Below are 13,608 nucleotides of genomic sequence, written 5' to 3'. Positions count from 1 at the left end.
GTCCGGGCTGGGGATTCAAACCCGCCACCTTAGGTGTACGTGGCTGGCGCCTTAGCCAGCTGAGCTATAGGCGCCGAGCCTGAAAGCCAGAAGTTTAAGACCAGCCTGAGACACATAGTGACATCCACCTCTACAAAAAATGTGAAAGCTAGCGAAGGAGGCATAGTGGTATGCACCTGTGGTCCCAGCTATTCAGGGGACTGAGCCAAGAGGATGGATCACTTGAGCCCAGAATTTGGAGGCTATAGTGAACTATGATCACATCACTGCACTCCAGCCTGGGTGATAGAGCAAGACCTTGTCTCTGCAGAAAATAAAAAATAAAAAATAGAACAAGCAGGGTCAGGTGAGGTGGCTCGCACCTGTAATCTCAACACTTGGGAGGCTGAGGTGGGTAGATTGTATGAGCTCACAGGTTCAAGACCAGCCTGAGTTAGAGTGAGATCTCATCTCTAAAAATAGCTGGGTGCTGTGGCGGACACCTGTAGTCCCAGCTGTTTGGGAGGCTGAGGTAAGAGCATCACTTGAGCCTAAGAGTCAGAGGTTGCTGTGAGCTATGATGCCACAGTGCTCTACTGAGGGTGACAAAATGAGGCTCAGTCTCAAAAAGACAGAGCAAGCATATTTCTGATTGATATCATAAGGCAATGAAATGTGATTCAGGACTTAATACTTGTGAGACTAGTACATGAGGTGAGAGACAGACAGTTGTAGATGGTTTTATCTCAGACAGTAGAGTTTTCTATAGTAATTAGGTATCCAGACTGCCAGAGTTTGAATCCTAGTTCCTCAACTAACTGACTTTCTCTCTCTGGGCTTCACGTACTTGGGTACCTATGTACCTGTGAGGATTATATGTGAATTTTTAAAAATTAAATCATAGCTGTGTATATTAATGCAATCATGGGGTACAATGTGTTGGTTTTACATACAATTTGAAATGCTTTCATCAAACTGGTCAACATAGCCTTCACGGCATTTTCTTAGCTATTGTGTTAAGACACTTATATTCTACACCTAGTAAATTTCACATGTACCCTTATAAGATGCACCATAGGTGTAGTCCCACCAATTACCCTCTACCAATCCTCCTCCCTCCCCTTTCCCCTTCTTCTTGGGCTATAATAAATTGGTTTCATAGTAAGACTGAGTACATTGGATACTTTCTCTTCCATGCTTGACATATGTGAATTACTTGATGTATAGTATTAAGAATGATGCCTGGTAGGCACCTGTGGCTCGGTGGGTAGGGTGCTGGCCCCATATACCAAGGGTGGTGAGTTCAGGCCCAGCCCTGGCCAATCTGCAACAAAAAAATAGCCAAGTGTTGTGGCAGGCGCCTGTAGTCCCACCTACTCGGGAGGCTGAGGCAAGAGAATTGCCTGATCCCAGAAGTTGGAGGTTGCTGTGAGCTGTATGATGCCATGGCACTCTATTGAGGGTGATAAAGTGAGACTCTGTCTCTACAAAAGAAATAAAAAAGAATAATGCCTGGCACTTGATGAGCACTATGAAAGTGTAAATTGTTATTTTGACCATTATCTCATGTTTTTTTTTTGAGACAGAGTCTTAATTTGTCACCCTTGGTAGAGTGCTGTAGTGTCACAGTTCACAGCAACCTCAAACTCTTAGGCTCAAGTGATTCTCTTGCCTCAGCTTCCCAAGTAGGTGGGACTACAGGCACCTGCCACAACAACTAGCTTTTTTTAGAGACGGAGTCTCACTCTTCCTCAGGCTGGTCTTGAGCTCCTGAGCTCAAGTGATCCACCTGCCTCAGCCTCCCAGAGTGCTAGGATTACAAATGTAAGCCACTGTGCCTGGTCCTGTTTCTTTCTTCTTTTTTTTTTTTTTTTGAGACAGACTCTCACTTTGTCACTCTTGGCAGAGCACCGTGCCTGTGGCACTATAGCTCACAGCAATCTACAACTCTTGGGCTCCAGCAATCCTCTTGCCTCAACCCTCCAAGTAGCTGGGACTACAGGCGCTTGCCACAATGCCTGGCTATTTTTAGAGGCAGAGTCTCACTATTGCTCAAGCTGGTCTGGAACTCCTGAGCTCAAGCAATCCACCTTCATTGGCCTTCTGGTTTTTGTTTTTTGTTTTTTTAAAAGTGATAGCAGTAAGATGTTTTATCTGAACAGATTCAGAGACCTCTACGGTTTTAGTCTTATTTTGCCCAGAAGAATTTATCTTAAGTGTAATCTGTCTGATTGTCTATAGGGCTTTGTTGCCTAATTTTTTTTTTTTTTTTTAGAGACTCTCACTTTATTGCCCTTGGTAGAGTGCTGTGGAGTCATAGCTCACAGCAACCTCCAACTCCTGGCCTTAGGTGATTCTTCTGCCTCAGCCTGCTGAGTAGCTGGGACTACAGGCGCCTGCCACAACGCCCGGCTATTTTTTTGTTGCAGTTTGGCTGGGGCCGGGTTTGAATCCGCCACCCTTGGTATATAGGGCTGGTGCCCTACTCACTGAGTGTTGCCTAATTTTTTTTTATTTTTCAAAATTAAATATTGTGTGTTCTTACTACTATTTTAATTCTAATTCTTTTTGTTGTTGTTGTTGAGAGACAGAATCTCACTCTGTCATCCTAGCTAGAGTATAGTAACCTTGTTATAGTTCACAGTAATCTCAAACTCCTGGGCTCAAGCCACCTCCTGCCTTAGCTTCCTGAGCAGCTGGAACTACAGGTGCATGACACTCAGCTAATTTTTCTGCTACTCTTAGGTAGAGTCTCATTTTGTCACCCGTGGTAGAGTGCAATGGGTGTCACAGCTCATAACAACCTCAAACTCTTGGCTTAAGTGATTCTCTTTCCTTAACTTCCCAAGTAGCTGGCACCTTACACATCGCCTGGCTGGTTTTTTTGTTGTAGTTGTTATTGTTGTAAGGTCTGGGCTGAGTTCCAACCCGCCAACCCTGGTGTATGTGGCTGGCGCCTGAGCCTCTGAGCTGCAGGCGCTGAGCCAATAATAATTTATTATTATTTTTTTTTTTTTATAGAGACAGAGTTTTTCACTTTATCACCCACGGTAGAGTGCCATGATGTCATACAACTCACAGCAACTTTTAACTCCTGGGCTTAGGTGATTCCCTTGCCTCAGCCTCCTGAGTAGTTGGGACTACAAGCGCCTGCCACAACGCCTGGCTATTTTTTTGCTGCAGTTTGGCCAGGCCTGAGTTTGAACTCACCACCCTTGGTATGTGTGGCTGTCGCCCTGCCCTCTGAGCCACAGGTGCTGCCCTAATAGTAATAATTTTTAAACAGGTAATATATTTACCTGTTTCAAAAATAGAAAATAAATTAAAAAAAACATAGAAGTCTTATTTTTGTTTTTGTCTCTATTCATTGAGTCCCTTCAGTTCTCAACAGATGACCGTTATTTTTCTCTGTGATTTTTTGAGACAGAATCTCACTTTGTTGTCTTCCCACCCCCTACCCCCCACCCTGCCTTTCCCTTGGTAAAGTGCTGTAGTGTCATAGTTAACAGCAACCTCAAACTCTTGGGCTTAAGCAATTAATTCTCTTGCCTCAGCCTCCCCAATAGCTGGGACTACGCGGGCCTGCCACAACACCCAGCTATTTTTAGAGACAGGGTCTCACATTTGCTCAGGCTACTCTCTAACTATGAGCTCAGGTGATCCACCTGCCCCTGCCTCCCAGATAACTGGGATTACGGGTGTGAGCCACTGAGCCTGGCAATTTTTTTTCTTTTTCAAAGGCAGGATTATTATATATATTATTTTGTACTTTGCTTTTTTTTTTTTGAGACAGAGCCTCAAGCTGTCCCCCTGGGTAGAGTGCCATGGCATTACAGCTCACAGCAACCTCCAACTCCTGAGCTCAAGCGAGTCTCTTGCCTCTGCCTCCCAAGTAGCTGGGACCACAGGCGCCGGCCATAACGCCCGGCTATTTTTTGGTTGTAGCCGTCATTGTTGTTTGGCGGGTCCGGGCTGGGGATTCGAACCCGCCACCTTAGGTGTACGTGGCTGGCACCTTAGCCGGTTGAGCTATAGGCGCCGAGCCTTTTTTGCAGTTTTTTGCCAGGGCTTGGTTTAAACCCGCCACCTCAGGCATATGGGGCCGGCACCCTACTCCTTTGAGTCACAGACGCCGCCCTGTACTTTGCTTTTTACCCCCTGAACAATATATATTGCAGGGGTCCTCAAACTTTTTAAACGGGGCCAGTTCACTGTCCCTCAGACTGTTGGAGGGCTGGACTGTGGACCTGGGATGAGTCGGCTGCTAAGCAGGACAGGCAGTGGCGGCAAAAACACCCAGTGGGCCAGATAAATGTCCTCTGCATGTGGCCTGCGGGCCATAGTTTGAGGACCCCTGATACATTGGGTGTCTTATCAGTATCCTTTCCATAGATTAGTTATCTAGTCTCCTGAAGATAGACAGTTGAGTTGTGCCCTATTTTTGCTATTATCAATAATAAATAATTAGTAAATAAAGGGGAAAATTATGCATTTATTCTGCCTCAGTTTTTTTTTATTTGAAACAGAGTTTCACTTTGTCACCCTCAGTAGAATGCTGTCCTGTCACAGCTCACAGCAATCTCCAACTCCTGGGCTTAGGCAGTTCTCTTGCCTCAGCCTCCCAAGTAGCTGGGACTATAGGCGCCCACCACAATGCCCAGCTATGTTTTGTGGCAGTTTGGCTAGGGCCGGGTTCGAACCTGCCACCCTTAGTATATGGGGCCGGTGCCCTACCCACTGAACCACAGGTGCCGCCCTCTGCTTCAGTTATTAAGGGAAAGTTATTTTTTACAGAAGAAAGCCAGTTAAGAATAAATATGGAAATGATATAATTAGGAAATCAATGCTGGGCACAGTGGCTCATGCCTATAATCCTAGCACTCTGGGAGGCTGAGTATTGGGAGTATTGCTTGAGCTCAGGATTTTGAGACCAGCCTGAGCAAGATAGAGACCCTTCTTTCAACTAAAAATAGAAAAATTAGGCTGGGCAAGGTGGCTCATGCCTATAATCCTAGCACTCTGGGAGGCCAAGGTGGGTGGATTGCCTGAGCTCACAGTTTCAAGACCAGCCTGAGGAAGAGTAAGACTCTGTCTCTAAAAATAGCTGGGCATTGTTGTAGCAGATGCTGTAGTCCTTGCTACTGGAGAGGCTGAGGCAATAGAATCATTTGAGCCCATGAATCTGAGGTTGCTGGGAGCTATGATGCCACAACACTCTACCAGGGGTGATAAAGTGAGACTCTGTCTCAAAAAAATTTCTTTGTAAGTAAATAAATAAAATAGAAAAATTAGCTGAGCTTAGTGGCAGCCATCTGTAGTTCTAGCTAGTTGGGAGGATGAGGCAGGAGGATCACTTGAACCTAGGAGTTTGAGGTTGCTGTGAGCTAGGCTGATGCCACAGTACTCTAGTGTAGGCAGCAAAGCGAGACTCTGTCTCAAAAAAAAAAGGAAAAGAAGAAAGAAAAACCAATATTTTTAATGTTGCCCAGTTTAAAAACTGTAAGCAAGAATCTTTAATAAATACTAAACCGTAGAGTAAAAAGTAGAGGAAAAATAGGATATTCACATGGTGCCCAATATTAGCCATAGACTGCTAATTGTAAATGGAGAGATGTATCTTTATAAAAAGAGGTCTGGCTGGTGTGGTGGCTGGCTTCTATAGTGTAGCTACTTGGGAGGTTGAGATGGGAGGATCATTTGAGGTCAGGTCAGGAGTTCAAGGATGCAGTGAGCTGTGATCACACCACTGTACTCTAGCCTTAGTGATAGAGTGAGACTACTCCTCTTTAATGAAAAAAGAAGAGGGGGATGGGGGTAAGGTGGGGTCTGGCTGTTAACATCTCAACCAAGTGGTCATATTTTCACTAAATGATTACTAGTGGTGTTACTGTCTAAGAATGTGCATTACCTGATGCACCCCATCATGAGGTTCATAGTTAGCATCAACTCTAAAGCATTCTTACCAAAATCATTTAAAGGAAACTAAATATAATCAAGACTTTATACCTAACTACTGTTTATAGGAAGTGTAAAGGATAGAGAGGCAAGTTAAATGGCATTGTGATGAAGCAATCAGGTAAGTCTAGGATGTAAGACAAGTCAACCGTCCTGGTCTTTTTAAGAAGCTAGTGTTGTTAAAGGGTGGTGACTGTGGCTCAGTGGGTAGGGCGCTGGCCCCAATACCAAGGGTAGAGGGTTCAAACCTGGCCCTGGCCAAACTGCAACAAAAAAATAGCTGGGCGTTATGGCGGGCACCTGTGGTCCCAGCTACTTGAGAGGCTGAGGCAAGAGAATTGGTTAAGCCCAGGAGTTAGAGATTGCTATAAGCTGTGTGACGCCATAGCACTCTACTGAGGGCGAGAAAGTGAGACTCTGTCTATATAAACAAATAAATAAATAAGCATAAATAAAAATTTAGAGTCCTTTCTACAATAAAGGAAACTAAAGAGAGAAAATTCAGGATTTTGGATTGTTAAAATCAACCATTAACATTTTTTACACATTTGGGGAAATTCAAATGAGGACCATTAGATGATAATTGGTATGATAATGGTATCATGGTTATGAAGTAGAAAGTCCTTCCTAGGAGATACATAATGATATATATAGGGTTAGTGTCATGATGCCTGCTGAAATATTTCCAAAGAAAGTAAGAAAAAACCTGAATGGGCGGGTGCAGTGGTTCACACCTGTAATCCAAGCTGTCTGGGAGGCTGAGGCAGGTAGATTGTTTGAGCTCAGGAGTTCAAGACCAGCCTGCACAAGAGGGAGTCCCCGTCTTCATTAAAAATAACCTGGCTAGGTGGTGCCTATGGCTCAGTGGGTAGGGTGCCGGCCCCATATACTGAGGGTGGCAGGTTCAAACCCGGTCCCGGTCAAACTGCAACAAAAAATAGCCGGGTATTGTGGTCGGCACCTGTAGTCCCAGCTGCTTGGGCGGCTGAGGCAAGAGAATCTCCTAGGCCCAGGAGTTGGAGGTTGCTGTGAGCTGTGATGCCACATCACTCTACCAAGGGTGATAAAGTGATACTGTCTCTACAAAAAACAAACAAAAAAACCCCCTGGCTTTGGGGTGGATACCTGTACTCCCAGCTTCTCAGGAGGCTGAGGCAAAAGAAACTTTTTTTTTGAAACAGAGCCTCAAGCTATTGCTCTGAGTGGAGTGCTCTGGTGTCACAGCTCACAGCAACCTCTAACTCCTGGGCTTAAGCGAATCTCTTGCCTCAGCCTCCTGAGTAGCTGAGACTGTAGGCGCCCACCACAACACCTGGCTATTTTTTTTTTTTTTAAGAGACAGAGTCTTACTTTCTCACCCTTGGTAGAGTGCAGTGATGTCACAGCTCACAGCAACCTCCAATTCCTGGGCTTAGGCAATTCTCTTGCCTCAGCCTCCCAAGCAGTTGGGACTACAGGTGCCCACCACAATGCCTGGCTATTGTTGCGGTTTGGCTGGGGCTGGGTTTGAAACTGGCACCATTAGTATATGGGGCCAGCGCCCTACCCACTGAGCCACAGGCACCGCCCCTATTTTTTGGTTGTAGTTGTCATTGTTTGGCAGGCCCATACTGGATTCAAACCTGCCAGCTCTGGTGTATGTGGCTGGCACCTTAGCTACTTGAGCTATAGGCGCTGAGCCAAGAGGTACTCTTGAGCCTAAGAGTTCGAGGTTGCTGTGAGCTATGACTCCATAGCACTCTACCCAGGGCAATGAATGAGTCTCTTCTCTCAAAACAAAACAATACAAAACAACAACCTGAATGTAACCATACCTCTCTCTATCCATGGAGTGAGAGAGAACAAATTTGGCAAAATGTTAATTCTGGGTAGTGAATATTGTGTGTTTGTTGCACTAGTTCTCTTTTTTCCTTCTGTATATATGTATATATATATTTTTGAGTCAGAGCCTCAAGCTATCTCCCTGGGTAGAGAGAGTGCCGTGACGTCACTGCTCACAGCAATCTCCAACAACTCCTGGGCTCAAGCGAGTCTCCTGCCTCAGCCTCCCGAGTAGCTGGGACCATGGGCGCCCACCACAACTCCCGGCTATGTTTTGGTTGCAGCTGTCATTGTTTTTGGCGAGCCTGGGCTGGATTCGAACCTGCCACCTCAGGTGTATGTGGCTGGTGCCTTAACCACTTGAGCCACAGGCACTGAGCCATTCCTTCTGTATATTTAAGAATGTTCCTAAGATAGTTGAAGAAACAATTCTGTAGTGAATCACATTATGCATGCATAAACAAATGTATTCTTTTGAAAGTCTATTTTATTGGGACACACATTTCATTGATTAGAAGAACCACAGTTTGCACACACACACAAAATGCACATGTGTGTATTTTGGTGCCAGTTGACACTTCGAAAAAATTTAAATTTTGTAGTGAAGTTTTCTGCCTTTAAGACTTGTAGTGGATGAGAAAAGGACGTGCTTTTTTACTCTTTGCCTTCTTTGCCCTCTACTCTGGAACTTTAGTGGAGAAGAGAAAAAGTGAATAATATACTTCCCAATAGTCAATATGCACTTACTCTTTTTATTTTATTTATTTATTTATTTATTTATTTATTTATTTATTTTTGAGACAGGGCCTCAAGCTATCCCCCTGGGCAGAGTGCCGTAGCATTACAGCTCACAGCAACCTTCAACTCCTGGGCTCAAGCGAGTCTCCTGCCTCTGCCTCCCAAGTAGCTGGGACCACAGGTGCCCGCCACAACGCCCGGCTATTTTTTGGTTGCAGCCATCATTGTTGTTTGGCGGGTCCGGGCTGGATTCGAACTCGCCACCTTAGGTGTACGTGGCTGGTGCCTTATCTGGTTGAGCTATAGGCGCCGAGCCACACTTACTCTTTTTATTTATTTATTTATAAGTGTAGGGTGCTGTTCTTTTTGGAGGGGGGTAGAATTTTATTTTGTTTTTCAAAATGTTATAGGGGTACAGATGTTTTGGTTACTTGCACTACTTTTTGTACAGTTTGAGTCAAGATTATAATGGTGTATATCTGCCAGACAGTGTGTATCATGCATTTGCTTTTAGGTAGGAGATTGAATTGCTGCTGCTGTACAGAAGAACCATACCTGAAGTAGCACATCTTTTTAAAATTGGTTATGTATCAGTCTGGGCACGTGGCTCACGCCTATAATCCTAGCACTCTGGGAGGCCCAGACAGGTAGATTGCCTGACCTCGTGGGTTTGAGACTAGCCTCAGCAGCCGCAAGATCCCATCTCTAAAACAAATAGCCAGGCATTGTGGCAGGTGCCTGTAGTCCCAGCTACTCTGGAGGCTGAGACAAGAGAATTGCTTGAGCCCAAGAGTTTGAGGTTGCTGTGAGCTGTGACACTATGATACTCTACAGAGGGTAAAAAAGTGAGACTCTATCTAAAAAATAAAATAAAATAAAATTGGTTATGCGTCCTTTAGTTTGAATGCTACCCAAAGAATAAGCCATGGGGCAGCACCTCTGCAGCATCTGAAAATTTTTAGATGTCTTTATTTTATTTATTTATTCAAGACAGTCTCACTTTGTCCACCTTGGTAGAGTGCTTGTGGCGTCATAGTTCACAGCAACCTCAAATCTTGGGCTCAAGCAATCCTCTTGCCTCAGCCTCCTGAGTAGCTGGGAATACAGGTATCTGCCATAACACCCGGCTATTTGGTCTCTCTCTTGCTCAGGCTGGTCTTGAACCCATGAGCTCAGGCAATCCACCCAGCTCGGCCTCCCAGAGTGCTAGGGATTAGAGGTGTGAGCCACCACACCTAGTGCAGATGTTTTTATTAGTAGCAAAAGTTCTTCATGCTTGATAAAAGAATGACAAGAGAATAATTGCTCCTGAAAATGATGTGTTCTTTAGGTATAAGGTTGAGCTATGGAGGATATGAGAGTATATGAAATATGTTTGGAAGAAAAATTCTGGGAGAAGGATTTTTTTTGAGATAGAGTCTCACTAATGCCTGGCTATTTTTATTTTTATTTTTATTTTTTGTAGTTGTTGTTTTAGCAGGCCCGGGCCAGGTTCAGACCTGCCAGCCCTGGTACATGTGGCTGGTGACCTAACCACTGAGCTACCAGCACTGAGCCCCCCCCCCCCCCCCCCCCCCCCCCCCCCGCTTTGAGACCAGGTTTCACTTTTTTGCCTCCAATACAGTGCCATGGTATCATAGCTCACATCAACCTTAGACTCTTGGGCTCAAGCAATTCTCTTGCCTCGGCCTCCCAAGTAGCTGGGACTACAGGTGTCCATCACAATACCCAACTATTTTCAGAGACAAGGTCTCGCTCTTGCTGAGGTTGGTCTTGAACCTGTGAGCTTAGATAATCCTCCCACAGTGCTGGGATTACAGGCATGTGCCACGTGCCTGGCCTGGAGAAGGATCTTTTCTGAGAAAATATCATTGAGTAGGAAAAGAATACTTTCCTCTTAGAGCTAGAATTGTATTTGTAGTGGGAACCTTCTCTGGTTGCAGAATAGATGTTCTTTGACATTATTTTCCATTCCTTAGATTTCCATGAGGACAACTTGCAACGACCTGAATGGCCTCATTTTAGCTGCTTCAGTGTGTGGAGCTATTACTTGCTCCTTCATTTCCTAGTCCTGGTGTGACAGTGACTACTGATCACCATGAAGGTTGTTTCAGAGAAGAATGCTGTCCGGATACTCTGGGGGCGAGAACGGGGCACTCGGGCCATGGGAGCTCAGCGGCTTCTGCAGGAACTAGTGGAAGATAAAACCCGGTGGATGAAATGGGAGGGCAAGGTAAGAAAAATGAGTATGCTTTTTTTTTTTTGAGACAGATTCTCAAGCTGTTGCCCTGAGTAGTGTGCTGTGTTGTCATAGCTCATAGCAACTTCCAACTCTTGGGCTTAAGCAATCCTCTTGCCTCAGTTTTTCTATTTTTAGTAGGGACGGGGATCTCACTCTTGCTCACGCTGGTCTTAAACTCCTGAGCTCAAGCAGTTTACCCGCCTCAGCCTCCCAGAGTGCTAGGATTATAGGCGTGAGGCACCATGTCCAAGCAGACAGAAAAATGAGTATTTTTGATACATGATGGTAGAGTGGGACCTTGGAGTGGATTAATGGCAGAGAATTGGGATATATTTATCTTCTGTGTGAGAATGGACATATCTGACTTAAGGAATCATTTATAAATTTGGAAGAATTTATGGGTTAGAAATATCTTTTTCTTTTAGAGCTAGACATTTTTCTTGAAGGTAATTTCGATTTATCTCTCTCAATTTGTAGTTTGATCATTGTCTCCAATTTTTAAGTCTATGCTGTGAATACTAATCTGGAATGCTTTATGTGCTTTTGAGATAGGGTGAGCCAAAGTTTATAAATAATGTATTTTAACTTTTTTTTTTTTTTGTCTCCTAGAGAGTAGAACTACCAGATAGTCCACGCTCTACCTTTTTGCTGGCTTTCAGCCCAGACAGGTACCTAGTACTTATCTATAAATTAACCTTAAGATTTGTGATAGCATTGGCTTTTGTATATTTTGTTTAGCTTGATCTTCTAGTCAAGTCCTAAAGGTTCTCTGAAGTATTGTGTGAACAGAGCTTTGTCAGTGTGTCAGAAAGGGAAAGTCAGTAGGTGAGCAGCAATAACCAGAAAAATAATAGGAATAAGCAAAAGAAACTCTGCACATTGAGAATTAAAACTTGTAAAGTTTCTTAGTAACAATCCTTTGCCTGTGATATAGGCCACCAATGACGTGATAGTTTTCCAAACTGGAAAAAAATATTTTCTGAAGGGGATGTGTTATTTAAGGGCAATGTGAAGAAGCCAAAAGCTTTGGAAGATCAGAATATTTCTGTTGTTTGTAGATATGCTGCCTTATACATAAGGTTTAGTTTTATCATGTTGGGATGGGAAATAGTAGCAATTTTCTGTTTGTCCAAAGGTGATAAATTTGCTTACCCTCCAACGTATTTCTGAATTCACTTCTACTTTTGGATTTTCTAGGACTCTCTTGGCCTCCACCCATGTGAATCATAATATCTATATTACGGAGGTGAAGACTGGCAAGTGTGTTCATTCTCTGATTGGACACCGCCGCACTCCATGGTGTGTCACGTTTCATCCCACCATTTCAGGCCTTATTGCTTCCGGCTGCTTAGATGGGGAGGTTAGAATTTGGGATTTACATGTAAGTATTTCCTTAGATTGCCCTTTTCTTTGGTATTTTAAATGTAGAGACTGCCTTACCTCTGGCTTCTTAACTCTGGAAAAAAGCCTAGCCAGATTCTTAGGACTATCCCTAATGGTGTGATAGTCATCACCCATTTAATTAATAGGAAGTCTGGTCCATACACAGTCTTCCATTCTAAGGTGAATACTCTATTTATTCTTCTATCTGCCCATTGTAGTAATATAATAGAAGAGGCTCTGAGATGTGCTCAGGATGGATTTCTATCATCCTAGGGCAAAGATTATCCTGTACTCTGATTGTGATTGTCAAAGCAAGATGCTTTGTTTCCTGGTGACCGGCCAGTAGATTGTTCTGCACCGTGTTGTATACCAAGGTTGAGTTTTCGTGGGCTTTAGAAATAGGAATTATGCATATGTTCATTGCCTAGGGATTGTAAATGACTTGAAGAATTGAGCTGAAAGTAATGTTTGTTTGATAAGTTAATGGCACTGCCTGATCACTGATTTCCTACATCATTTACAGAGAACATATTTAAAATAGACCCTATAAGTACTCATTTTACCTTCAGTGGACCTTTTGTGAAGTTGACTTTCCTATCTGTTGGCAACTTGTAACCTAAGAATATTTGGGATTGGTTCATTCATAGGGTGGCAGTGAAAGCTGGTTCACAGATAGCAACAATGCCATTGCCTCCCTGGCTTTCCACCCTACGGCTCAGCTCCTGCTGATTGCCACTGCCAATGAGATCCACTTCTGGGACTGGAGTCGACGGGAGCCTTTTGCTGTAGTGAAAACAGCTAGTGAGATGGAACGCGTCCGGTGAGTACTCTACCCCACTAGCATTGTCTGGCACAGGACTGACATGGGAGAGGACATTTACACCTGCTGTCACATCAGAAGGCAGGTCGTTATCTCTGCTCAGGGCAGATTGTTATCCCCACGGTTTCTCCTATATAGTCAGGTGGCTCAATCAGCTTGGAAGCAGTTCATTTTGTTCATTTTAGCTGTCCCTTATTGGCCTCGTTGTCTGGTCTCTGTAGACCTGGGACATGAGAATGTTCATTAGGTTCAAAGCTAACTGCATTTGGGATACCCTTCATTGGGGAAACCTGAAAAGTTTGGGTGGTATTTTAGATAGTGCAGTCGGTAAGTTCTCATGCTTGCTTATCTGTGTTAATCACACTGGAAGATAGAGATGTAGGCACATAGCAATCTGCTAGTTGATATTTATTTAGTCCTCTAGATCAAAATGCATATTGCCTTAAAGTTGATGCATTGTCTTCCTTTGCTCCTCTTGGTATTTCAATTAAATATAGGTTAATTTTCTACTTTTAGCTATGTCACTTGATGCTGATGCTGTTCATTATCAACAGAACCATGTCTGCATCTTGCCAGTGTGGCTGTGATGTGACAGAAGAACTGAATTTGTGTTAGAATATGGAACATTTAATGCTTTACAATTAGAATGGGCTCTTTTTTTTTTTTTTTT

General features: G+C 43.9%; 1 protein-coding gene across 1 annotated transcript in view; it reads left to right on the top strand.

Annotated features, from left to right (window-relative positions):
* Positions 1 to 13,608, top strand: part of AMBRA1 (autophagy and beclin 1 regulator 1) — a 239,126-nt gene that overhangs the window by 41,623 nt on the left and 183,895 nt on the right. Inside the window, 4 exon segments of the mRNA XM_012803007.2 lie at positions 10,473 to 10,726; positions 11,345 to 11,403; positions 11,933 to 12,116; positions 12,766 to 12,963. Coding sequence (XP_012658461.1) covers positions 10,592 to 10,726; positions 11,345 to 11,403; positions 11,933 to 12,116; positions 12,766 to 12,963 — 576 coding nt within the window. The 5' untranslated portion in view covers positions 10,473 to 10,591.

Source organism: Otolemur garnettii, unplaced genomic scaffold (genome assembly GCF_000181295.1).
Source record: "Otolemur garnettii isolate 467f Iridium unplaced genomic scaffold, OtoGar3 scaffold00001, whole genome shotgun sequence".
NCBI lineage: Eukaryota > Metazoa > Chordata > Mammalia > Primates > Galagidae > Otolemur > Otolemur garnettii.
The sequence above is the reverse complement of the archived record's forward strand: the minus strand, read 5'-3'. Positions and strand labels throughout refer to the sequence as shown.